The following is a 27,013-nucleotide window of genomic DNA, read 5'->3' as shown; positions in this document are numbered from 1 at the left end:
AGGTAAATAGTGTATCAGCAGTATCATATCACTGACTCTCTCTGCAGACCTTGCCTTACTGCTAATTATTAACTCTCACAAACCGAGAGCCACCGCAGAACTCATGACTAAAATATGATGGGATTTCTCAAATTGAAAACGCTTGGTGAATGTTTGACTCTGCTCAAAGAAAGAAATACCCACAGTGTTTCCCTAGTCTGTGTGTGCCAGGGTGGGGACAACCCCAAGCTGTCCCCATCGCTCTTGCTCGAAACCCAGACAGAAGAATTACAGTGTGGCCCCATACAAAAATTGCAGTTCCCCCTTTAAGGTCATCTTGTAATGATGGTTTTCTCCTGCCTTCCAGTTCCCTTTCTCTCACTGTTTTCTGTGGCTAGGCCACATTTGCAAGGTCCAACTGCTTGCTGGTTCTTGAAAGCAAATGCACTTTAAACCCAACTCTTTGACACGGGTGAAAACAGCCCTGGAGTGTCTCCTGCAGTCCATGAGCTCAGCCCCTCTCCCATTACAAGCCAAAAAGCTGGCTTTAATGTATGTAACGAAAGTCAGGGTTAACAACTGTGCTTTAATAAAGAAATACAAATGACAATCTAAAAATGTATTTTATTGGGCTGCTAATAATGACCGGCAGTGAGGGTGGAGGGTGAGCAGTAGAATGAGCTCCTGGGAGGGAGCTTGGACACAGCCAGCCCCTGTGTGTCCCAGAAATCAAGTAGAAGACGTCTTGAGCATCCCCGCTGGGAGCTTGCCCATCCTCTCCTGGGCCAGGGGATTTGGCAGTGAGCAGACCCTCACCGTGCAGCCTGGTGCCCCCAGTCACAGACCCTGCTTTGGTGACCTCAGGTTCTGCACACTGGTTCCCCTGCTTGGTGTTGATCTGCCAGTTGCTCAGCTTGGGAAATAAACAAGCAGGCACCGAGGAGTTCAGGTTTTGCATCCATGTCAGCAGAACAGAGATGATTCCCTTCCCCTGCCTGCTGATGCTCGCCCGCCCCAGCCCCTCGCCCTCCCCAGCGCCTGGCAATGCCCAGCCAGATTTAGACTGAAGTAAGTCAGACACCCGGGAACCTGATTTATGCTGAAGTACCCAGCATGCAAATCTGGCCTCACAAATAACCTTTCCCCTTGAGCGGGAAACAAAATATGTTCAATCTCCTTGGTTTGGAAACCCATATTTTTTTTTTACTTGAACAGAGCTCTGTCCTCCCATCATTAGCAGATGTCTTGCATATGAACTGCATTACCTATAACGTCTGCTTACTCCAAGCAAATGTTTCTCAATCTTTTCTTTTTTTTTTACTTCAATTTGAAGTGAAAGGTACAGTATAGGATTCAAATGCTTTTGCATTACATGGGTTTCTGACCACTTGGAAAACCCCAGGGAAAAAACCGACTTCACAAACCTGAAACCCCCACTGAATTTTTTTGCTGCATTTCATTCTGCCTAGCTGAACTTTCTATTAATTTTTTTTTTTTTGCTTTACATGGCACTTAGCTTTTGCTTATTTAATTTTAATTATTTATTAAAAAAAATAAAATTCATAGCTCCTGTTTCAGCTCTCACTTTGTGTCAGTATTTCTACCCTGTGGATGTGTCGCACAGGAAGGAACATCAGGAAATTGCCCAAAAGGCAGAAATACAGAGTCGCTCAAAGAAAGAAGCAAACCTGAATGCTGAAGCACGATTCGGTGTTGTCCCAGCTCTTGCCCATACTGAACGTTGGCTCCAGGGCTGCAGGCAGAGAAGTGTGGGCAGGAGAAATAAGAGGCGACTCACAGAAGGGTTCAGAAATTCGGATTTGTCACTGACAGCTGGCTGGCCTGCTCACCACCATCTGAATGGCACCTCTGACTTTTCTTTGGCTCAAAGATTTAACATTAAGGCAAAAATAAGACACAGTGTAGAAGCTCCATCAAATCTTTGGCACAACAGCAACAACAACAACAACAAAAAATTACTGTACACATGAGCTGAGAGGGTAACATTTCCCAGTTAAGCAAAGGGAAAAGTGCTAAATAAATTGCACGTACTAAAAGGTGGCTGGCTTAACAACAATAAGAAGCATCCCTGTCCTTTTTTTTTTTTCTTTCTTTTCTTTTCCTTTTTTTCCTTTCTGTTCCAGAGATTAAGAAAGGTCCTTGGCCAATCATCATCTCAAAAAGGGGTTTCTGTAGAAAAGCTGCTTGCAGTCTTCATCTGGATCGTGCAGCCTTTGCCAAGAACAGATGCAATTCTGGCTGGAAGCTCTTCTGAATCCTCCCTTCCTGGTTGTTACTCCTGGAAAGAGAAAGATGCACCATCAGAACAGCGAACACATGGTGTCCCAGCAGCTCCTTGCACAAATGCCTGTCACTGGCACACACTGGGGTGTCCTTGGGGAACACTGGCCACAGATGTGCAGATCTTCAAGAGCTGGGCTTGCAGAGCAACCACCTGTAGGTGCCACAATGGTGCCAGAGCCTGCATAAAGCAGAGGGACTGGCAGAGATGGGGGACAAGGAAGGTCTGGGGAAGAAGTACAACAAGGTTATTAGGCTCCAGCTCCTGCCAGAAAATTTAAAAATTATGGCAAATACCTTCTTTTGATAAGACCTGCAGCTTTTTGGGTCTATTTTCAGTTTCAGGAGTTGATCTCAGAAAGCAAAGGAGTTGCAACAAGCCAGATTTGCGCAGGAGATGTGGTTTATTTCTGTATTTTAGTTATTGCATTTACTTTTCTGCATGTGTGGCTTCTAAGCCCGCAAGGACTGTAACCTGTGCTTTGTGCCTGCGCATCTCCCTGTACACGGCTGTAGCAGATGTACTTGGGTAATTGCATTTGCCTAAGGAGTATTACAGTCAGGTCCATGGGAAAATGCACAGCTCCAAAGCACAACAGCTTCAGACAGAGAAACCCTCATCTAAACCCCCTTTAACATTAAAGTAAGCCCCACAAATAACCCACAAATGATTGTTAGCATAGTTCAAAACAGAGTAAAATACTCGGGGCCTGCTCTTTCATGAGATCACATCACCATTGTCCAAACTGCCTTCATCACGTGGGCTCCTAAATCCTTCTTTAAGTAACTTAGGAATTAGAAACTTGGAAATGAGATCACATGTACTGAGTCCAAGCACCGTTTCTTGCTTTTTGCCAGTGGATTTAAGAGCCTTCAGGGTGCAGTATGGCCCCTGAAGGTCCTCTAGACATGGTCATCAATTCCCTGGACAGATCAGCCATCCTTCTGACAGTCTTAAAAAGGGCAAACTCCTTACAGCTTGGCCTGAAAAACATTTCTTCCTTAATCCATTTTGTTTCTGTACTGCCTCTCCTTTTCCGTTACTGTATACTGTAGCATTAAGGTATAAAATATTACTAATGTACTGATGTTTTGGTTTGGTTTATTTTATTTATTTTATTACTATCATTAGAGTAGCTGCTTGCGAGACCAACCACCACAGCTGAGCACCCACACCAGGCTAAGGGGCTGGGGAACCCCAAATCCACCTTGTTACCCCCCTCCTGTGAAGTGAAGACCCTGGGAAGCACGGGATTGCCCCAGAATCATCAGGATTTCCCTTGATAAAAGTATTTTGCTCAAAGGGCCCAGGTCATCCTCCATGCAAGAAATGCTGGTCTCTGCCAGACCCCAGACCCCTGGAGCTGGGGTCAGCCCATCTGGGTATGGTGGAGGAGGCGTTTGGCTGTGCAGCTCCACTGGAGGACAGGATGGACCTGTGGGCTGGCTGCAACCCAGCGCATCCCAGTGATAAAAGTCCCCAGATAAACATTACTGTCAGTCCCAGCCTGCTTTGGTTCCTCTTCTACATAAGCAGTAATGAACTCTTCACATCTGGCACACACCAAATCTGAAAACAGAGCTCGTTATTGCAATTATTATCAATAAGGAGGTGTCTCTGCTGACTGTAAGACACTACCTAGTGCTGCTCAGAGCAGAACACAGAAACTACTGCACTAATTCAAGGCCTTAATTGGGATTTGGGATTTTGAATAAATGAGGTTTAGGTGGGACAATTATAAACAGCCTTGTGTATCACAAACGTTTCTGTTGGGAACCCCCTAAAATTATTTTCCAACAATAAATAATGTATATTAATAACCTGTAACGGAGAAGACGGCTGTCTAATTTAACCCACATGGAAAGAAAATGTAAAAGAAGAAAAAGGAGGGAAGCAATGACTGCTCTCATTAATATTAAAAGACAGCAGAGAGACAAATCCCCCCTGTTCCCATCTGGAACAGCAGCCTTAGCAAGCGAAACCTTTTCCACTGCAGGAATGAATTACCCAGCAATAGCAGCCTCATGCCCTAAGCCAAAGCCACCGGCCCTCTCTCTTATGCCTCCAGTGCTCTTTTAAAGTCTTGAAAATATAGGACCTGAGATTGCAGTTAACACCTCCTGCCTTTGTTCAGTGAGACCCTGCCCTTTAGCACAGGGTGTTGGATGCTGATAAAAAGCGTCGGTGGCGTTTGGGAAGCAGGACGGTTTTAAGAAGAGGGACCTCAGCGGGAGGTCTCTACGCTGAATTGGGGAAGATCAGGCATGGAGGGGCAAGAGGGAGTATATACAAACCAGCCAAGGGCAGGTGAGGGCAATTGTGCTGTACCTTTGAGGTGAAGGAAAAAGAAAGGGGAACAGAGAGATCCCTCTGCAATGCGATGGAGGAGCTCAGCAGTCCTCGTTGGCACCACTCGGTCAGTCTCCAGGCACTGCCCACCACTGGCCATGGTTTATGTTAGGTGGTAACAGGCTCCTTTCTTTCCCCCTCTACCCTTTTCTATTCAGCCAGGAGCTCTGAAGACAGATGTATTAACCAGGGTCTGCTTTAATCTAATATCATAACTCCCATGGCTCTTGAATTTGACAACTAGCCCAAAGACCTTGGTGAGTTTGCAGCATCCTGGAGCATTTCAATCTCTATAAATCAAAGCGCTTCTGGAACTGAGTCAGCCTTTGTTCCAGGGCTTCTCCTGTCTCTTCTGCTCACATTTGCTGTAGTTACCTGATACATGTGGGGCAGATCTTACCTAATTCTTGGTAATACTCTTGCTAGAGAGGGAATGGAGCCTACGCTAGGACCCTGCTCCCACAATGGCAGCAAATCCTCAGCACCAGCCTTTGCATGCTGCAATGCGACTGCTCCAACACCCCTTAAAGCAAAGGGGGTTTTGGGGTGCTGTCATACAACAGCAGAGTCCCACATCACATCCTTTTTGCAAGGAAAACCTTTCAGTTCTGCTCTTTGGGGTACTGATGCTCACCCCCCCTCGGGGATATGCATAGCTGCCTCCCTGTCCAGCACTGGGTGAACTTGCTCATGAACTTGCCTTGAGCCCTTCGCCTCACACCCGTGTCCCACCTGCAACTGCTGTTTCGTGTTGTAGGGACAGATCAATGCAAGCATCAAGCACGAGAATCCACTATGGGCTTACTCAGCCTCACTACGCCCTCACTGCCTTCTTTTTATGCAGGTGTGTTCCCACGGTGTGGAATCCTTCAGCTAGCACAGGGCAGGGATAACTCATGGCCAGGCAGATCCAGGCACCCCCCACCTGGGGATGCTGCCATCCCACCGTCCTGCAGGCAGACAGGATGGCTGGGAGCGGGTCGCTGCTCTCCTGTGGTCCAGCTCCTCCCCGGGGCCCAGAGCTGGCGGCCGTGGGGAAGCAGACTGGCTGGCTGCCCGCTCTCGCCTGCAAGTCCTAGCAGGGATATGAAGCTATTTTTAAAGAGGAACCTCTGCTAAGTCAAACTGCAGGGAAAGGGAGGTCGAACCTCATTATCAGACCCCCCCTCTCCACATGGGATGGGAAGCGGCGAGGAAGAAATGCCACGCAGATCATCAAGATTTTTACTGTGCTGGCTCTGAATGTGTTGTAATAATCAATATCAGATGATCAATAACAGCAAGCCCCAGCAGCCAAGATCATCTGAGCAGACCAGGGGGTGGGAGCTGTGGCTTTATCTCGGGGCTCTGTCTAAGTAAATCACGAGTCATGATACAGTGTTATCAAAAAAAAATAGCGCTCCAAGTGAATAGTTTCAGTGCCACACAAATCAAGCCTGCCACTACCATTTCTCTCCTATAATATAAAAACTTAACTTGTTCACTCCTGCAAGGAAATACGCCTGCAGAATGCCCGCCTCTGAATTTTTCAACAGGCGTAAGTGTTACCTACAGCGGGAGCTCTGCTTTTAGTAAAGTAGCAATGAGGCGGTATCAAGGCATGGCAGAACACCACAATAACTATTTTATATAATGCAATAATTACATACATAATGTGAGCCATTTTAGTGCAGCAACTGCAACAAATAGAGCGGCTTTTCATTCCATATATGCTTCTCTATCATTTAATTATCATGGAATATATATATACACATATAGAGAGCATTTTTAAGTTTTAATTCCTTGCGTCTGGTCGCATCCATACACACAGGCACAAACCCAAGAAACTAAATTCCAGCCGAAAACTTTTATTGAGCTCCAACTGCTTGCCTGTTATTCATAACCCAGTTTCCTCTCTCACAAAGAGACCTTTCGCATGGTTTGGTTTTTTTTCTTTTTTAATGTGTGTGTGTTTTTTGGTTTTTTTTTTTTCCTTCTGCCTCGCTAACAGCTGCTCGCAGTGTTGTATCCTGAGTGATGATGAGGTTCTGAAAGTGTTTTTTTGGAACAGATGGCCAGGAGAGAGCTGGGGAATGTGCCAGCAGCGAGCTGGGGAATGCGCCAAGTCCTGCAGTGACTGAGTACTCCGGGTTCCAGCTCGCGTGCCTTTCCCCTGCCCTCTGCCCCAAGTGGCGCCAGCAGGACTTCCCAGCTCGCGCTCCGAACATCTGGAGTCTGCGACTGCCAGAAGAGCCGGGACGGGGGGAGGATGAAGCAAAAAAAAATTCCCTCACCCATCCCTCCCTGCTCCAGCTTAGTTCCCATGGCCGCGGCGATGTTGCTGCCTAGCACGAGGGCTAATCAAAAGCAAAGAGGGGAGGGGAAGGAAAAGAAAATGAACCTTGCGATGGGTGTTTGGATTATTATTTTTTTTAAGAGTTTGAGGTTTTCTGTTCAGTGTTGGGTGTGTTGTATAGGGTATTTGTTAGCGGTGGAATCCTGCTCTGTGCAGACCAAAGGGCTGTGGATGTGCTGCTTGGCAGGGAGGTAAGGTCTACCCACAGCCCTGGGGTTGGACCCTGTGGGCCTGGGGGATGTGGGGGGCTGCAGTGCACAGCTCTGCACCCACAAGAACACCTATCCCCAGGGAGAGCACCCGGCCATGCACCTTAAAGCCCTAACCCTGAGCCGTAATGCCGCCTTCCTGCAGGGCACCAGAATTTGGCCCTGGGGGGGAACAGGCTATAAAAAGAGACTATGCAAACCACAGACTGGATCCAAAACCCTACAAAATTCGTGTGAGGCTTTCAGACAGTCTCTGGTCACTCAGGACCATGCCCTGTGCAGAAACAAGGTACACCAGGGATGAGGAAACTTGGGACTCCCCTTTCTGATCCACCTCTTGTCACTGCTGTGTCCTCAGTGCTGCCAGAGGATGCTCCTGGCTGGAGCCAAGGGCAGATCCCTCCCTTTTCCCAGGACATCAGCGTGACCCTAGAAGGACTTGGGGTTCTGCTGCGGGTGTCGCAACCCAAATACCCAATGTGGTGCAACTCTTGCATGCACAGTGATGGGCAAGGCTTAGTCCAGATCACTTTTATGACCAAGTCAAAGGCATCTTCAAAAAAATGAGGCTACCTTCAGAATTCACCCCCACCCCTCCATATAGCTTTTTTAAAAAAAGGAAAAGGCATTTGAAGCCCTTCAATTACCCCCTTTGCTGCTTATAAACGAGATCTCCCATCACCAAACACCCTCAGTCAAGTCTCAGTTGCAACAACTAAAATCACTGTATAACCTAACTGTAGCTAGGACTGGAAAGGGGATTTTTTTTTCCCTAGTCAAGTTTGAAAGGCTAAAGCCAACTTTTCTAATTAACAAAATGGAGTGGAAAGGAGGGGGGCAAAACACCCATTAAATTTCCTATTGCAACAGCAAAGTCTGAACAACAACCTAATGTTAGGGACAGCAGATAATTCACCCTCAAAAACAAAGCAAAAGGCAACGCACAATCCAGCAAATGCAACATCTGGAGCCCCTGCCTGCCAAAACAAACTCCAACCAGCTACTTTCTTGTGTGAAAAGCTTACGGTGCCATAGCACATTGCAATCACAGAGCTGAAAGAGCAAGCAATAGAGGCAGAGACACAATGAGATGGAGATGACAGGAGATAAGGGTGCTGCGGACCCAACGGTACAGCTCAGGGAGCGGAGGTCTCGGCTCAGGCTTGCAATGTTGTTTGTTTTTTTTTTTAAAGAGAGAATAAAAAAGGAAACTCAAAACCCAACAACAACAAAAATATAACAACCACCCCAAAGCTGATCATTCAGAGCAACTGCTTAGTGAGCAGTGGTTTCAGAGACCTGATTAAAAACACACACAGCTTAGAAAAACGTGCCGATTTCAAAATTAATGAGGGCACGGCAATTTTGGGCCAAGCCATTGTATCCTCATCCAGCTGCCCGTGTGAGACCCCCCAGGAGAGACATCCCTTCACACCACCTGACATCCAGAGCTTGGATCTTCCCTGCACAGCCATCCCGGATCTATAATTTCCCTCTGACAATGCCACTTCCCTCCCTCATGCTCATGATGCCATCAATTTGCTTGGCTCAAGGAGAACAGGAGATACCAAGATGAGTCCTCCCAACACATGCTTTGCAACCCTGTTCCTATGTACTGGGAATTACTGGTGTTAGTGGTACCTCCTGGTTTTGGCTTCACCATCAGCTGAATGTGCTCTTGCCATCACTTGAGCAAATGCTGCTGGAAATAAAATGATACCTATCAGTCAGGGCTACCCACAGGCTCCTGGGCTGCCCTAAACTTGGGCCTTCCCAAACAGCAGAAATACATTTGCAAGACACTTTCCAGAAAGAAAAACAAGGACCAAGACCCTGCCCCAGGTCCAAAGCCCAGCTCTCTTTCTGGAGAGGGCCTCTGGAGAAGGCTTAGGGTGGGTGTCCTTCAAGAACCTGGAGAAAAGGCAGCTTTTCTCTCCGTGACGCTGTTTCTGTGGATCAGTGGTGGCCCACTGGGAGGAGGAATGTGCCGATGCCCTGTGAGAGTTTCATTGTTCATGAGCTCTCGATGGGCTTGGGGCTTTTCTCTACGTGTCCGCTTCAGAGCAAACTTTAGAGAACAAACGCCATAAATGGAAGGCTTTTAATTCTTAATTTATTTTTTTAATTAAGGATGGGCCCAGCCCTAACCCTCAGATGTGAACACCCTGGGATTTGGAGCCGTTTTGGAATCTGGCTCCGCGTTTTCTCTCTTTAAGCTTGTGTTGGTTTACATAAGCCAAGACAATAGGTCTCAGCCCATCGGGCACCCAAGGCCTGAACACCAGCCCATAAATCTGCTGAAGCCCAAAAAACGATGCTCACCCTCTTCTTCCCCTGCCATCTCAACTTGGGGAGGGGACCCAAGACCCATCTAGTTATCTGACAAAGCCCCAGGAAGGATGCTCATCCCTTTCTCCCCTATCTCGACTGAGGAGGGGATCCAAGACTCCTCTAGCAATCTGCCAAAGCCCCAAGAAGGATGCTCATCCCCTTCTTCTCCCCTATCTCGACTTGGGTAGGTGACCCAAGACTCAGCTCTCACCTTGCCCTAGGGTTGGTGGCATCACATCCGTGTCCCTGAGACACCATTGACTGCAGCACTATGGACCCCACAACGAACGCCCAGTTTTGGGCCATGCCCAGGAGCTCCCGCCGCACCCCCCAGTTTCAGCTGGTGCTGTCAGCCGTGGGTGAGCGGTGCCACATCTCCGCCTGGCACTGCTGCTCCGGGGGCATAAATACAGCCCGTGACAGTGAGAGGAAGGGATGGGGGAGTGTGCTATTGTGTTTATTTATAAACTGAACTGCTGCAGGATGATTTGTTGGGCTAAAGAGGAGGAAAAGTGAGGAAACCTGCCCAAATCAGAGGCAGATCTTAACGACACTGGGGAAGGAGCCTGCTCCCTGGCTTTGCTGCCCATTCATCCATTAAAATCCCACTGATTTATTATCCCGCCTGACAAGTAAGCCCAGAAAGCAGGGGGAAGTTCAATTCAAGTTTACAAAACTCTTTTTGTCATAAAGGCCCGAACAAAGGCATCAATCACTCCTTTAATTCACCCATGTCACTCTCCGAGAGGAAAACTGGCAGAACTCTCCGCTTCCTCCCCCCGCCTCTTGACAATGATTTCACCTAATTGGTTCAGTGTTAAGTAACCTAAAGGAATGCAAGGCGTAATTAGATTTAACGTTGTTTCCTCAAGATACCCACATGTCCTTCAGGTCATACATCTTTCTAATGTGTTTATACATACAACGTCTCCATTAGCTACTTTTTTTTTTTTTCCCCTGTTGTCCGGTGATTTTGCTCGGAGATAAGTGTTAGATTAAACAAAACAGAAAACACAGGCAGGCGACTGTGTTTTATGGGCTCCAAAAGGCAACTCAAGGTTGGTTTGGTTTAACAAGTAACAGTCCCGAGATGACTCTAATAGGATCACGCTTGTGTTAAAACACACGATGGGCGACTAATGAGAGGAAGGGCCCGGCGCGGAGGATGGGGAGGAGAGAAAAGCCTTTGATTAGAGAGGAATGTGGTTATTACGAGATCAGATGGATGGAGGAGAAAAAGTGAGAGAGAAAGGAAGGGATAAAAAAATTAGGAATATTTCAAGAGGTTGAGAAAGGAAGGAAACAGCTTTGTATTATCTTTTTTTTCCCCTTTTTTTTTCCCCTTTTGTAATTTTTACTGGTTTTTGGGGGGCGAGGTGGGGGGAGGCTGTAACATACCTTCCTTTTTTTAGATCTTCCTTCTGCTTGTAAGGTCCTAGTGCACTGCTCCACGCATTCAGAGAAGCTCATGTTACTGTGGTCAGCGCTGTAATCCAGGTCTGCTAGTCTGGCCAGGGAAAGGATATAGTTACAGGCTATTCTCAAGATGGCCAGTTTGGACAACTTTTGACCATAAGAATAGCAGGGAACCTAGAAAGGGTAACAGGGAAAAAAAAATAAATTAAAAATTAGGCCAGATAGATAAACAAAACATCTTGCTTGAAGCACGAAAAACAACTGTAGGTTATTTTCTTAGCAGTTTTTAACACAAATAGGAACCCTAGCGATAAAAGGCCATATGGTCCCAACAGGTTTTTAAGAAGAACTCCCCCGCTGATCTCCATGGGGATGAAAGCAGCACGAAGCCTCTTGATTTCAGCAGGGCAGTTCTGCTTAAAATGCGATGGCAGGATACGGCCTGGGATGTCTGCCTGCCCTTCGGTTTGCTTCCCAGGGGCCCTGATTTCTTCAGAAAGCTGCAACCCTCATGCCACCCAGTTACTCATCTTGAGTAACTTACTCCCTGCAAGTAGTTCCAATGCCATCGCAGGAGTAACTTAGTCCCCGCAAGTAGTTCCAATGCCATCACAGGTCTTAAAGAATAAGGCGATAAGGGCAGCACGAGCAAATATATCACACAGCCTGGTGGTTTTGTGCTCAAACAGCATAGACTGTGATTTCCAGCCTGTGCAACACCATGATGCTGTTGTAGGAGCAGGACCCAGAGGTAGTAATTCCTACCTGCTGAAACACCCCACCACAGTACCTCACCTCCCAGAAGAGGCCAAACCAGAGCCTGGTTCAGAGCCCTGGCCATATCTTAAGCAATTTATATCTTTATCCTTGAAGATTTCTAGCGTAATGTGAAACATTCAAACAATTCAAACTAAACAGTATGTGTCTCAATAATGGAACTGTATAAATTCCCTGCTGCAGAAGGTTTGATTGCTTTTCAATTACAATCCAGCAAAACAGTACATATACGCTCATTTTAGGTACACAGCTTCAGCACGTCCAGCTTAAAGAGACATCTCCTGAGTTCAACAGGCTTTATGCCCTGTTTGCTAGTTTGCAAAATTGCTAAAGGTTATTCAGCCTTTAATGTGGAAGAGTCTATCACCTACGGGAAACTGGAGCTGGGTGCTTATCTGAAACCCATCCTAGCCACCCAGGTTGTCTGACCGCCCGCCAATCCAACTTTTTATACTACAACAATCACTGGAATGTCTCAATGTCCCTCTACCATCTGCCTCTGTACCAGTCTCCAGCCTCGTCATCCATCTAGGGTGTCACACTCTGTTTAAGGTTGGAGGTTTTTTAATGCTTCTTGCCATGCTCATTCCTCAGGTTCTCTTTCCTCCACACAGACACAAAGCTAGGCTCATCCCTGGAGTGATATCCTTGACTTTATATAAGGTAAGATGGGTTCACTCCCTCCACGAACCCCACAGCAGCCATACGCAGATGCCAAAGGAGGAGCAGAACAGCTCAGGCATATATAGGATTTCCCCAAGTATTCTGCCAGGCTCCAACTAACGTCAGATCCATGACCTCAGCTAGATGTGCCTTCCCTTTATTTAGCAACCCATGATAGATCTGTTTTGTCCATGAATTTGGTCTGGTAAGCTGACCCCTTGTCAATTTTGAGCACGCACAACGTACTTTTGCAAAGTTTTCTCCCCAGTCTATATAACACTGTCCTCCTTTTGCTTGTTTTGAACTTGGCTTCCACTGTCTTCACTTGAGGTCCCCCAGTTCGTGTACTAGAAGACAACAGATTTTTATCCACCTCCTCTGTGACACATTTTTAGTCCTCCATCATCTCTTCAGACTCTTTTCCAGAAGAAAAAGACCAAACCTCCTCAGCAGATAGCTGTGTGGAAGCTAACTCATACTTCTGATGACCCTTGTTGCTCTTCCCTGAAACTTTCCTAGTCCTTTTGGAGCTGAGAGGATCAGAACAACACACAGCATTAGGCACGCTGTGGATGCTCCGCATATTTATCTAACAGATGCTTTTGTTTTCTGTGTTGTTTAATATTCCTTTTCTCATAACTCCTGATTCAGTTTGTGACCACTACCAGGCACTGACCTGAGACTTCCATTGAATCATCTACAGAAACCCTGAGGTCTCTTTTCTCTGAGATAACGGTCAGCTCAGGGTCCATCATCTCCTATGTGGAATCTGGTATGGTTTTTCTCATATGCATCACTTCACTTTATCTACATTGTATTTATTTAATCTGTCATATCATTACCTAGCCACTTAGAGTCATAAGATCCCTCTGCAATTCTTATCTTCACTACCTTTAGCAAATATCAGTACATTTTGCTGGAGTATTGCCAGCAATCTTCCTACGCACTGCTCACCCACCTTTCCAGATCATTTATAAACACACTTGGCAGCAGAGCTCACACAGTCACAATTTCATATGGTGGGACATTTAAGGTCTCCAACCCAACTCCCTACTCGAAGCACAGCCCCTGGTTTCCCCCCTCATTTTTAGTCCTCCATCATCTCTTCAGCTTCTTTTCCAGAAGAAAAAGAACAAACCTCCTCAGCAGATAGCTGTGTGGAAGCTAACTCATACTTCTGATGACCCTCCCCGCAGGAACCGGCCCCTTCTCCCTACCTACCATTCCCTGCCTGCCCACGGGTCACTAATTCGCACTCTGCCCAAGCTGCTCAGTTTCTTCAAACGCTCCTAGGGAGGAGCTCTGCCATACTCCTTAGGGAAATCCAAACCAAGCACAATCGGTTGGATCACCCTTATCCATGAACATGTGGATTTTCATGCTGTCGACCCTATGGACTATTTGGCTTCTATGATACAGCTGAGGTGCCCAGCAGCATCCAGCTTCTCCAGAAGCAAGCCAACAAGCTTCAAATGGCCTTTTTTATACACAACATCTGTTATTGATACCCCCGAGGAGGTGAGGAATCATAGAATACTTGGGGTTGGGGAGGCCCTTCAGGGGCCATCTAGTCCAACCCCCCTTGCATTAAGCAGGGATACCACAGGGCATCTATTTATTCTCTGGGAATACTCAGTGCCACTGCTTGCATCGACCTCAGGTGGCAGTTGCAGAGAGCAGACACTTCTCTGCTAGTAATACCAACCAAGAAGGGACAGAGCCACTTCCATGCCCCTCCTGCTGAAAACAGCACTAAGTGTCCCATGGGATTCGAGATGCCACCAGTAAGACACTCTTTGTAAGGCTAGCAGTCAACAAAAAGGCAAGGCTAAGTGTTGTGCCCATCGCTCCAGAATGCCCTGCAGGGGTAGCTGGAAATGGCTGGAGCCTGGTGGCACAAAGGGCCCCTTTTTACCTGACAACATCTCTCTCTAAATTCTTGCCTTCACTTCTTTGCCAGCATCATGCACCCACCAGCTGCGCTTGCCCTCAGACCATAATACCTGGCCCCCAGATGCAATAAGCTGAGAGTTATTTGGAAAGCAAGAGCTCTGGGCAGCAGAAACATCCAAGTCTCCTTTGATGCTGATGTAACAAGAACAGTGGAGATCCCAGATCAAACAGCAGCGTGAAAGACCAAAGCAAGATGGAAACTAAAATGGAAGGATTCAGTGAAATGTGGGAATAATTTCAGAATTAGAGCAAGAAGGAAGTTAAATCAAGTGGAAGGAAAATAGACCATGAAATCCTTGAGGCTGATGCACAGACGCTGTCCAGTTAGAACACAAGCAGGCAGGCTAATGTCTTTTTTTCCTCATCTGTTTTACTCTTTGTGTGGTTTTTTGTGTTTTTGGTTTGGTTTTTTTTTTTTTTTTAAATAAAACCCAAACTGGTTTGTAGGACATATTTGCTACAAATTCCAAGAAAGATCTCAGTGCTAACACAGTTGACAAAACCCTTGACTGGGGTTACACAACACTCTTCCCACATGCTGCAGCAAAGTCCAAACTGGAGCTGCCCCATACATCCATGGCAAGAGGTTCACCTTGAGCAGCTCAGACACCGCTACGACGGGTGTGGGGCACCAGCATCAGAAGATAAGAGTTTTTGCCATGGTAACAATGTTAGAATAACTATCTTGTAGGAACCCTCCCTGTCTTGGCTCAGCTTCTGCCATTTTAATGCTTCCTTTTGAATTAAACATGGAAAATTGAGAGAGGAATGAGCCACTTCTTTCAGATCCAGATCTCAAGCTTCCCCACGCAGCAGTGCAGGGCGTGAGGGGAGGTGGGGGGAAACTGAACTCTGGTTTTATCCCTTCTTTAACATAAAGCCAGCAGGTAAGAGGGGACAGATTTGCAACAAGCTGGAGTGAAGGGTGTCGATGACACACCTGGCTGCCAAGCAATCTTCAAAATCCAACCCAAAACAGAGAGAGCATCTTAGAAATGGGAAAAATGCCTGCAGCTGGTGTGGCCACGCAGGTGTAACCCTCCCGGCTCCCATGGGGTCTGCACTACCCAGATTTTCAGCAGTAAGTAATGTGAGCAGGCATCTGTCATGCTCCTGGTGAGCACCAACCCCTCTCCTCTGCCACCTACTTGCTCATCGTGCCTGAGATGAAAGACATCAGGGCTTTTGTGGGAAAGTTGTGAAGAGGGGAGCTGAGCAGGTCCATCCAGAGCCAGGGGGAACCAGGGGAGAGCTCAAGTTTCTGTGCAGTTAATGAAAATATTTCCCTTATCTGACCTCACTGATTTCTGCCAAGCGGCAGCACAGCTCAGCATCTTGCCTGCAATATTTGCAATGATTAAAAGGAATTAGGAAGGAACTGCAGCTGAAATTTCACACCGATCCAAAGGAATGCAGCTGTCTGCTAGAAAGGAAAGGGTACTGGCACCATCCTTGGCTTTGGGAGGTCAGCACGGCAGTGGGCTGGGGCGAGCAGGAACCAGAGCTTCAGCCAGAGGATGTTTGTTGGTTGTGTCTGCAAAGGGCTCTGAAGAGTCTCATGGGTCTTATCAGTGATCTCCAGGCTGGCAGGGGCTGAAGCAATGCAAGATGAACGCTCTTGAGACATATTCCTGTGCAGAAAAGCCCTTCTTTGGCAGGAAGATAGGACGGGATGTGATCTAACAGGTCTTTTCCATCCTTGACGTCTGTGATTCAGAGGCAGTACCCTTGGAAGACTGAAGATGCTCCCTGGCAAGTCTGTGGGAAGTCTGGCGCATGCTTGACTGCAGCAGTGCTTGGCCCACAGCCAGCCGGCTCAAGGCAGGCAGGGCTCCGCTGCAGCTCCCCAGAGGGTCACTGCCACCCACCAAAGACATCGTCCTGGAGTTGATTCTCACCCAGGGAACAGGAAAGGAGACTGCAGGATGGGGTGGGGGAACAACTAGAGAAAAAGATGGGTGAGAGGGTACAAGAACCACCCCTGCCATATGAGGGTGCAGGGTATGTTTACCATGATGGGTCTGCAGAAAACAACCAGGAGCATCCCATGGACTTGACAAGCATGAAGCCAGTTCACACCACTCAGCTTCTGGCTGGGTAGCACTGTCCTTATCAGTAAGATACAACTTCTATAAACACTTTCTGGATCTGTACAGATAATGTCTGTAAAGCCAAGTCCACTCTGCTTTACATTACATGAAAATACTAGAAGAAGGCTGCTGAGTGCCGGGGTCCAGACCTCTCTTTTATCGTGCTAGAAATGGGACTCAGCAGCATAGACCTCCTCCACATGAGGGTCAAGCAGGGCAGAATTGGCCCCCCTGGGTACTGCAAAGAAGACACGGTGGCTCCAAGGCAGAGAAACATCCCTGTTGGTGATGCTGTGTAAGCTAAAGTCTCCTGACAGCAAGCTTCTCCACAACGTGACATAATAAGCTGCTGAATTTACCCGTCTGCTAATTCATCTATTTTATTTTTATGCTGGGAGTTAAAACGCATCAGGGCTGCCCCAGGAGAGCATTTGGCTGCCCCTTCCCTGTGTCCAAACACACAGTGCAATTGCACTGTCTCATTGTTTGTGCTGCACCTCCTGCCAAAAATATTGCCAGAAAATTCATAGGAATGTCCAGTGCTTAATAGTTCTGGCTTTAGTACATCCCTCCTTCTACCCGGGGGTGAGCTGGATGTTTCCTGGGGTTAAGGCACCTTGAGGGGAAGGCAGCAGGTTGGGGCAGCAGGACTGCTGGTGTTCCTTGCATGTTGGTCCTGAGCAAAAGCGCTCTCTTCTCTCACCATCCCAAAGTATCTCCAGAGCTGGTGTCTGCAGAGTTAATGGGAGGAGAAGGAGAGAAGTTGTGGATGCACCATCCCTGGAAGTGTTCAAGCCCAGGCTGAATGGGGCTTGGAGCAACCTGGTCTAGTGGAAGGTGCCCCTGCCTATGGTGGGAGTTGGAACTAGATATCTTTATGGGTCCCTTCCAACCCAAACCATTCTGTGATTCTATGAGTAACAGCCTTAACAAGCTGAAGGCCTTGTCCAGAAGATCACTGCCTGTCTTCAAGATGTGCTACGCTGTGGAGCATGTTTAGGAAGGGTTTGGAACCAGCATTTTTCTTTCCACCTAGTGCCAGGGGGGAGATGAATACATATGGGTCCTCCTACTTCCTGGGGGACCCCTTTGTTGATGGGCTAGTCAGTGTGTTCAGATTCACCAGCAAGAGACTTGGCTTCCCTACCCTGCTCCTGATGGTTACATGCCCTGAGTCCTCCTAACACCCCAGGTGGGACGATGACGATTTATACAGCTGTACGATGGAAAAGCCTGCAAGCATTGCTGGGCCATCCTTTCACAGTCCTGCCAGACTCCTCCAGTGCACTTGGTTATCAGTGGGCAGATGTGGTAATTGCAGTAACAGCACCATGGAAGTAGACAGCTTCCATGGAATGCCTGAACTTAGGACCCAGGAGAACCATGCTGTGTGGTTCAGAGCCACCAAGCAACTTGCAGCTATCAGACAGGCAGCTTTGCTGCCTGCAAGACTACTCCTACGTGCAACAACAGAGCCTGCTGCATGGCCCTGGTCCCCAAATACCTCTCCTCCTGCTCGTGGCACAGCAGCCGCCAGCTTGCATTGATGGCTCCTCCGTGCCACTGGTGCTTGCTACACTGAACTGGACCTTTAGGGCAGCACAGCACGGGTTTAAACCCAGCAAGGCCAGACCCTGCTTTGTGGGTAAATGGCATGGTTCTCAGGGGACTGCTTTTGGAGAAGGACATGCATCACAGACTAGTTTGGGCTGGAAGGGACCGTTAAAGGCCATCTAGTCCAACCCCCCTGCAATGAGCAGGGACATCTTTAGCCAGATCAGGTTGCTCAGAGCCCCGTCCAACCTGACCTTGAATGGTTCCAGGGATGGGGCATCTCCTGCCTCTCTGGGTAACCTGGCCCAGTGTTTCACCACTGTTACTATAAAAAATTTCTTCCTTGTATCTAGTCTAAATCTACCCTCTTTTAGTTTAAAGCTGTTCCCCCTTGTCCTATCAACAGGCCCTACTAAAAGGTTTGTCCCCATCTTTCTTATAAGCCCCTTTTAAGTACTGAAAAGCTGCAACAAGATCTCTCTGGAGCCTTCTCTTCTCCAGGCTGAGCAATCCCAACTTTCTCAGCCATCCCTCTGATCATTTGTGTGGCCCTCCTCTGGACTCGCTTCAACAGGTCCATGGCTTCCCTCTGCTGAAGACTCCAGAGCTGGATGCAGTACTGCAGGTGGGGTCTCATCGGGGTGGAGTAGAGGGGCAGAATTCCCTCCCTCGACCATCTGTGGGCACCTGGTGTCAGATACTCCACTGAGCTCTACTCCAGCCAGCTATTTCATACCATGCCTGTGGGAGGCTTTTGTTTCTCTGCAACCAGAATGCAATGGTGGGGAATGGGCAGCCCCATTCCAGCAAAATGATCACAGCAGCCTGAAGGAAAGCCTCATCCCTGCCTTGCCACAGACAGCAAAGCATCCAGCCAGGGACCAAACCTAGCTTAAAAATGCCAATGAGAACAAAAGCATCATCACTCAGGCAGGAGCACTAGTCCTGACCAAGGCGCCTTCGCCTCCTGGGTGGGTCTACGCTGTCAAATAACCCAGCTCCTGGTTCCCTCCCAGCTCCTGGCTCCCCCATCGCTCACATTGCAAAAACATGAGTTCACTCTTTGGAGCATGAATTGGCTTCCTCCAAACAAAACCTAGGTGTGGTGCTGGGTGAGTTCACCCTGGGGATCTCTTCCAAATGGCAGTCTGATTAATACTGCCCCAGGCCTGGCTCTGCTCTGTTTTGGACAGTCGTCCTGCACTATCCCTGGATGTTTTACATCCAAAGGCTCAAAGGCTCCTGCAACATCCCCAGGGCGTGCAACATGCTCTCAGTATCATGCATGAAAAGTAGCACACTGCTGGGCTGCAGCAAAGCTCTTACCTTACTGTGGGCTCTTGGAACCACTTCCCAAAATGACAACTACACAGAGGACTACTGGGGCATCACAGATGAAATCCCAGGGCCATTGGGCACAGCAAGTCTCTATGGCTATCCTCAGGCACTATAGTGGGGAAACGCTTTTTTGGGTGACATTTTAGTAGTACCACATCTCCATCTCCATCCAGGACATCTCCATCTCTGATGTCCAATGGGTCTAATTCACCTGGGGACTAGAAGGAGCACAAGGTCCACCAGAGCTAACAGCATTATACCAGCCTCAGCTTGGCCCTGGTGATTCTCTAGTCCCTGGCCACTGCTGGACACCACGAGGTTTTCCACTCCCTTGCCATCACTGCTTAGACCCAGGAGCTGCCCTGAGCCTGTGGCCAGCTGCAAGGAGCACAACCCTCCCACAACATGTGTGGCTCTGCTTGCATCCCTGCTTGGCACAGGGGACAGTGCACAGTGGGACCAGGGTGGGATATATCACTTTGTGAACACACATGGCATGGACTGAAGGAGACGCAGGTCAGGAGCAAAGAGCCCGGGGGGCTGTGCTGAAAGGTACCGTAAAGTATCCCGCCTCTCCAACACAGGGACCGAAGCCCGGAGAGGAATTTGAGAGCAGATTAAGGCAGGGAGCAGAGGCTGGATTCAAAGCCCAATGGAGAAAAGCAGACTCTTTCCTTCCATTTCAGCAGGAGCCGTAAGAAAACACAGAGGTTAACTTGGGGTGGCTGCAGCAGGCAGAGCAAATACCTCCTGACAGGAGCCAGATTTGTAGCAGAGGATAAAATCAGTTAGACAGCAGCCAAGGGAGCAAACAAGCCCTGTTCTTAGTGACACAGTCATTGTTTTCAGGATTTTTGTCCTTTTGTCTGGTTTCTCCCTTATTTTCTCTCCCCTTGTGTTGCTTCAGGCCAGTATTTTGTCATCTTCTTTAGCTGTTAAACCACAGTGCTGCCCCGCTCTGCCCCAACCGGGCTCTAAATAACTGTAAGCGTCACTCCAGACTGGCTGAAACTACTGAGATGCTCTGGTTAACGCTGTGCTGTGCGATGACAACACGCAGCAGTGGTACCGCACGTTGCGAGTAACATGTGGAGGATGCTCTGGCTCTCCCGAAGTCCAGTAGAATTTCTCCAACTGCCACCGTGGAGCAGGGCCAAACCTTCCCACCCAGCTGTCGCCCCCAGCGAATTCCAATGGGAGGTTTGTCTTCAGGAGCTGGGTTTTAAGGCATTTTAGGTTTCCTGCTGGGGGGATGAATCACTGGGAACAGGGCTGGGAGATGTCAGCAGGTGATGGAGGAAGGCTCTCAACCTCCCCACCCCATAGTAAGGACACGCCAGCGACACTAGTCGCATACGGTGTCCCGCCTGCGGAGGTGACAAACCACAGCTGCCTTTGGGATGACACACAAAGAGGACGAGCACGTAATGATGCATCCCCAGAATAGTCTCAGCCTCCACTGGCTTGCGGCTAAGGCGCTGCTCAAGCCGCAGGTCCTGCCTGCCTGGCTTGTCCCTTCAAACCCCTGCAGACAGCTTGCCCCCATGCCACCCCACAGCAATGCAACCTCCTCCCGTGCCCTTGAGGCTGCCGGTCACGATGTCCCACCATGCTCCTGATGACAGCAAGCAGGGTCTTTTCTGCACTGATTTAACGACAAACCACAGCGGCCACGTGCATGCCAGCAGCAAAAAGTGAAAGGATGCTGGTGGGGGGATAAAACCTCCACTCCAGCAGCTAAAAAGCCCTATAAAACCCTAAAATATCTCCAGAACCCACATGAGTGCAGAGAGTGAGGCTGTCAGCTGCTAAGGCAGAGAGAGGTCCCTGGTAATGCAGTGGTGAAAAGATTTAGAAAAACGCCAATATACTTCAAGGGAAAATAAATGTCTGTGGACACATTTGCTCTCAGCGCAGACTCTAGCTTGCTGTGGCTTGAGTTGCTTTCTTGAGGACGAGCTGGACAGCAGTGCTCCAGAGAGAAACCAGATGTGCAAGCCTAGGCAGGCTCCAGATCAGGAAGGCTGCTGTGGTTGTCTCTGTCCATCCAGGGAGAGTTTGCTGCCACCTTAGGGTCTGTCGGCACAGCTAAGAAGCTCCATCGCAACTCCTGTGAGTGCGGTTATCTTGGTAGGAGCTGCCTTGCCCAGGTGCCCACTGCAGCCTAAGGGTGGAGAGCGCTATCTCCTCCTGGAAAATGCCTCCAGGAGCAAACCTGGTGGCCAAGTCCATGCTGTAATGATGGTTCAGTTTCACCCTTGGGATGTGCTGGAGCAAGAGACTCTTGCTGCCAAAGGGGATTTGCAGACAAAAAAATGGAGTCAGTGTCGCTGGCAACCATGGCCTGGCCTGGATAGCATTTGCTCTGAAGATATGCAGTGGTGGTGTTGCATCTTGTCTCCTCTGAACGGCTGTGCTGCTTCATGAACCTGGACATCCACCAGCCCAAGGGCATTTCAGATGGAAGAGGAGATGACCTTCGGTTCCTGTGAACTCAGTGCTACATCCCTCTGCATCAGGGATGTTTGGGTTCATTGGCCACCCACAACAGCAGGGAGAGGGACAGAGAAAGGATGGAAGTGACAGCCCATCATGTTGCTTATGGGGGGTCCTGGAGCAGTGGGGCTGGTGCAAGAACCCAGTGACCAGCACCTGCGAGGGCATCTGAGGGCACAAGACCAGCGCTCTGGGTAGGAGCTGCCCAGTCATGGGGAGAGGAGCAGTACCCAGGAGGGACACCCAGAAAGGCAGCAGCAGAAGTATCTCCACCATCTCAAAGTGTTTTAGAGCAGGTGAGTGTTTCCATGGGGAACTACGCTGTTGGCTTTGGGAGTCCACTCTCAGTGGAAGGATCATTTGGACAAAGGATGCTTGGACGATTGAGGGGAGGAGGGAAATCTCCCTCAGACTGAGTATCTGAAGATCACAAGTGCCATGACTAGTGGGAAGGAGCTGTATCTCAGGAGCATCTGCTCTTCAGTCTCACTTCAGTGTTATGGCCCTATGCTGAAGGCAGCAGCTCGATACAGAGAGAAGGAGAGAGATCCTCGTTCCTGGTGGCCATGACACCACAGGGCGAGCACAGCAGCAATGACACATCCCTCCCAGCAGCAGGCAGCTTCCAGAAGCTGGCAGCTGCCCGTCCACCTCCCACTTCTGAGGGGGCACCGGCCTCAGAAGTGAGCCAGGACAGCCATGTGCTCAGGGACACGGCTGGATTAGCATCTCCTTGTGTGAAACGACCGTGGCTGGCTCTTCCTCCACCACGAACTGGGCGGGGGGGCAGGCAACCCACCCCTTCCTGCCATCTGGAGAGCTAGCTGACACAAGCCAAAACATGTGTGCCATATGTACACAGCTGTGGAGCACAGCGACGTCGCTGTCAGCCCATCTGCCCGGCACGCTGTGTGCCAGCCACTCGCCCTCAGGTGGGCTGCTGAGGTGGGGGGGGTGTCCTGCAGAGGAGCGTGGCTTCCCCTTCCTCCTCCTCCTCACCAGGCATGGACAGGCTCCCTACGGTGTGGCCGCAGTGGGTTTGATCCTGCAGGCATTGGGGGTTTATCTCATGTGTGCCAGCAAGGATGGGTATCTCCAGCCCCGTCTATCCAAACAGGGTGGGGATGGGGACAACACCTGCACGGGTGGGTGCTGGGTACTGCTGGCAGAGCGGGTCTCCTGCTTCCAGCAGCTCCACATCCAGCACCCGACCCCTTCGCAAAGAAGCACGGGGCCAGGGCTGGCTGCATGCAAGTGTGGCATTCCCCCGTGCTCCTCGCCCACCCCGCTGCAGGGAGGTATTGGTTTCAGTGCCTCAGGAAAAGCCTCCCAGCTGCTTAAGAGCCTGATAGGTGATGACAAGGAGGGGACGGAGGACTAACTGAAGTAAACCAAGGTCTGCGGCTGACGGCACGCAGGGATCGCCTCCTGTGCGGGGCGAAGGCCCTTTGTATGCTCGGGGATGTGCCAAAACGGCGCTCACCCGAGGCAAGAAAAAGCCTCTCAGCTGTGTGTACCTCTACAGATGCATCTCTCCGTACTCCAGCTTCTTGGCCCTGCTGACCAAGAGGTGACAGCGAGCAACGTCCTGCTCTTCTGATCCAAACTGCTCCTCAAAAAACTCTCTGCCGGCACCGGTGTGAATGATTTGAGTGACAAGCCAGCACCGCGCATATGTGCAATGAAGCCGCCTGTCACCTGATGTCACGTACGGCACCAAGCATGCCGTTGGCAGCCCAACAAGAAATGAATCCAAATGTCATCCAATGATGGTCGGGACAGCCAGCCCACCCCTCAGCAAATTGCTAGGAAAACCTCGCAGCAAACATTTCCCAGAGAATGATTTCTTTCTCTCTGCAGAGTGAATACAGCTCTGCCAGTATGTTCTTGTGCTAACCCTAGAGACTGGCTTTCATGGGAAGAGAGGACAGCAACTTCAGGCTCTTCGGGCTCCCAGCTGAGCCCAGGGCTGAAATGATTTATGGAGACAGGGCCAAGGCCAGGAATCTGAGGCTTTTCAAGAGTTGCCCATTTCCCCAAAGAGTGCGGCTTTAATTTGTTGCTTGCCTGACTTCTGCTTGAGGCTCAGCCTAGAACAAGATTGCCAGTGATTTGGGAAATCAGTGCTACTTCCCCTTGCGGTTTTGGTGGTGTAGATGTCTGTCCACGGAGAATTAGACTGACACTTCCAAGCACGTTACATACAGTCACCAAACAACCGAGATATGGGAGCAGCTTATAGAAACAAAATATATCAAGTCCGCAGCAGCTACAAGGGGTGGCCTCACAGCACCAGAGGGACAGCATCCAGCACACACTGGGTGACCGCGATTGTAACAGAAGCTGTCAGATCCCACCACGGCGTGGTGATTGAAAAGGCTCTAGTTCAGATGCTCATCAGCAGTTCTCTCCTGACATACAGTCCCAGTCCCAGCCTGTGCTCCCTACTGAGGTCGGGCCTGGAAGTTTGTTTGCAGAAGTAGATGACGGGGAAGAATTAACTCTTGGGGTGCAGCTTCCCAACACATAGCAGTCACTGAGAAGGGCCGCAGGCATCATGTAGGACATAGGAACAAGCAGAGCTCCTCTGAGCAGGAAACAATACTGAGACCTAAAGTGAGCACGCTTGGGGAATGGCTTGCGTAAGTAATGTTTGAAAGATGGTAGCCAAAAGCCTGGGGGTGCGAGCCCCCCTGTAAGCAGAGTGTGCTGTTCCCACCAAGCTGGAGTGGCCAACCTGGGAGAAGTAATGCTCAGCATCTCTCACAATCAGACTCATCTGCAGCTCGCAGCCCTCCAAGCCCTGTGTGTCTCCTCCTTCCTACACACCTGGAACAGTCCCGTCAGCATTTACCAGAAAGGCAGAAAAGACAGGACAGCTGGGCTTGCACTGTGAGACAGCAGGTCTTTGTCTATCAGTGAGCTGCTACAGGGTGCCTACGCACAGGGAGAAGTATAGGGTTGAGTACAGGGGCCAGAACACTGATTTATCCTTGTGAGGAAGGCACAAGAACCTTGCGGCTTCTCTGGCTCTCTCCTCACCTTCCACTTGGGGGGAGGTTCTCCGAAACTTCATTTACCTTTCAGAAGCCCCACCCTGCCAGATATGAGAACACATCCATTATCCTTCACAGAAGACCATGAGGGTTTTCAAGACCTCTCAACAAGAAAGCCCAGCACCGTACACACTTCAAGAACATGCTACAGTAAAAATCATGGGAAACTAACCAGCGGGGGACGACAACTTAACCCTGGCAGACGCAGGGTGCACAGAAGGTTTCAGAGGTGGCAGCAGGAGCCCCAAGCCCCCCGGGGGCTCAAGCACCCTGTACAAAAGTCAACGGGAGCACACTGCTGCCCGGATTCCCAGCGATCCCTCTGGGGCAGCTCACCCCAGCAGCAGCGCTAGCAAGTACACGTGCTCTCGGTACAGGAGCATCACCCCAGCTCCCAGCTTGGCCAAGCGCCCCTCTCCACCCTCTGGTTTTCCCTCAGAGGGTCTTCTCGGTTTTGTTTCATTTTGCCCCCCTCCACGCCATTCTCTCTCCGGGGGGAGAAAAAAAAACACCCAAACCCGTCCAAAACTTTCCAGCGGCAAGCAAATTAAAAGCCCTTATTTATTTATTTGGAGTGTTAGCATAGCTCTAGGGCTGGTACTTCCAGGCATTTTGAACCGACTTCCCCTCCTGTCAGGCGTCCCTCCAGGCTCCTGCCCCTGCCCTCCGCCGGCGCGGGGCTGAGGGGGGCCGGCCCTGCCCCGCACACCCCTCTGCACCCCTCGGGGTCCCCGAAAGGGCGCGCAGCCCCGGGCCGGGGGGCGATGCGTGCGTGGAACGCGCAGAGCGATGTGACCCCCGCCCCGCTCCCCGCAGGCGCCGGCGGAGCGGCGCTCCCCGCGGGGCCGCCGGAGCCGGGGGCGGGCGGCGCGGTGCCCCGGCGGCGGCAGGTACCTGCTTCCGCAGCGCCTCGAAGGCGGCGCTGATGGTGTGGACGCGGGTCCTCTCCCGGGCGTTGGCCAGCAGCCGCCGCGTCTGCTGCAGGGCTTTGATCTCCGGCGAGACGCCGGCCGCCTCGCCCGGCCGCGGGCGCGGGGAGGCGGCGGGCGGCGGCGGCGGCGGGGCGGCGGGGAAGGCGCTGGCGGCGGCGGCGGGGCCGAGCGCGGCGCTGCGCGGCCCCCAGGCGGGCGGCGGGGCGGCGGGGGGCGGCGGGGGGGCAGCGCGCAGCCCCGGCCGCCTCCCGCTCAGCACTTTCAGCTCCACGCGGAAACTTTTGCAGCCGGGCTTGCGCCGCAGCCGCCGCAGCCCACCGAGCTCGGCGGCGCAGAGGCGCGGCCAGGGCTCGCCCTCGGCCAGCGGCGTGCTCCGCATGGCGCGGCGCGCTGCGCGGGTGCGCTCAGCAGCGGCCGCTCCGCCGCTCCGCTCCCGCTGCTGCTGCCGCCGCCGCCGCCCCGCCGCCGCCCATCTGCGCCCGCCCGGCCGCGGCGGGCAGCGGAGCCCCGGCGGGCCGGCTCCCTCCGTCCGTGCGTGCGTGCGCCCGCCGCTGCCCGCAGCCTGCCTCCCACCGCCGGCAGCCGGCCCGCCGCGCAGATGAGCGGCTTTAAAGAAACAGGAAGGCTGTTTTTTTTTTTTTTTTTCTTCCCAAAACAGCTGTGCTGCCAATCTCCTTTGTTCATCCCCCCCTTCCCCCCCCCCCTTCCCTTCCCTCCCACCCCACTCCCACTTTCTTCTTTAATCTCGCTCTTCCTTGCGATGGAAGAGAAATCCTGCCTCCCGGAGACTCGCCGAGACCCACCGGGTGCGCTTTCCCCCCCACCCCTCCGCTTTGCCTCCCCAGGGAAATCCGTGGTTTGGTTTCCATCCCGCTTCTCCCCCCCTTATCACTCGTTTTCCTCATCAAGATCCTCACTGAGAAGTGGGGGGTGCCTGAACTCACGTTGCCTTCCTAACTGCGCCCGGGAGCGCTGCGAGCAGCCGGCGGGATGGGGAGCCAGGGACCCCCCACACCTCGCCAGTACCCCTCCCGCCGCCGCTTCGCCTTTCACGGCTCCCCGAAGCCTTTGGTTGCTGCTCAGCTACCAACTTTGGATCTGCTTGGAAGAATTAATTCCGCAGCAAAGGGCTGCCCTGTTTTTCACAGGGATAACAAGGGAGCCTGGATGCGTGGGTAATTGCTATCAGCCGTGGGCTGCCTTCTGCTGGCACCCCAAAACCCCGTAACTCCC

The 27,013-nt window shown here is 50.7% G+C and overlaps 1 protein-coding gene across 2 annotated transcripts; it reads right to left on the bottom strand.

The window, feature by feature from the left end:
- Nucleotides 1–583: 583 nt before the first annotated feature.
- Nucleotides 584–26,391, bottom strand: ATOH8 (atonal bHLH transcription factor 8). Of its 2 annotated transcripts, none has more exons than XM_056349564.1 (3): nt 25,743–26,391; nt 10,900–11,095; nt 584–2,275 (listed from the first exon to the last, which is right to left on the bottom strand). In XM_056349564.1, exons 1-3 carry the CDS (start codon nt 26,157–26,159, stop codon nt 2,151–2,153), a joined length of 738 nt encoding a protein of 245 aa, XP_056205539.1. In that variant the 5' UTR covers nt 26,160–26,391; the 3' UTR covers nt 584–2,150. The 2 variants fall into 2 exon arrangements, with proteins under 2 accessions (XP_056205539.1, XP_056205548.1); XM_056349573.1 differs by having other exon boundaries at nt 584–2,278; nt 10,904–11,095; nt 25,743–26,388.
- Nucleotides 26,392–27,013: the final 622 nt, after the last annotated feature.

This window comes from Falco biarmicus, chromosome 1 (genome assembly GCF_023638135.1).
Source record: "Falco biarmicus isolate bFalBia1 chromosome 1, bFalBia1.pri, whole genome shotgun sequence".
Classification (NCBI taxonomy): domain Eukaryota; kingdom Metazoa; phylum Chordata; class Aves; order Falconiformes; family Falconidae; genus Falco; species Falco biarmicus.
This window is presented reverse-complemented; position numbering and strand designations above follow the sequence as displayed.

Coding starts and splice junctions, on each gene's coding strand:
- ATOH8 (XM_056349564.1), bottom strand. CDS start 26,159: ATGCGGAGCACGCCGCTGGCCGAGGGCGAGCCCTGGCCGCGCCTCTGC. Junction 11,096..25,742: donor TCGAGGCGCTGCGGAAGCAG/GTACCTGCCGCC, acceptor TACCCTTTCTAG/GTTCCCTGCTATTCTTATGG. Junction 2,276..10,899: donor ATCTAAAAAAAGGAAGGTAT/GTTACAGCCTCC, acceptor TCTTTCCAGGAG/TAACAACCAGGAAGGGAGGA.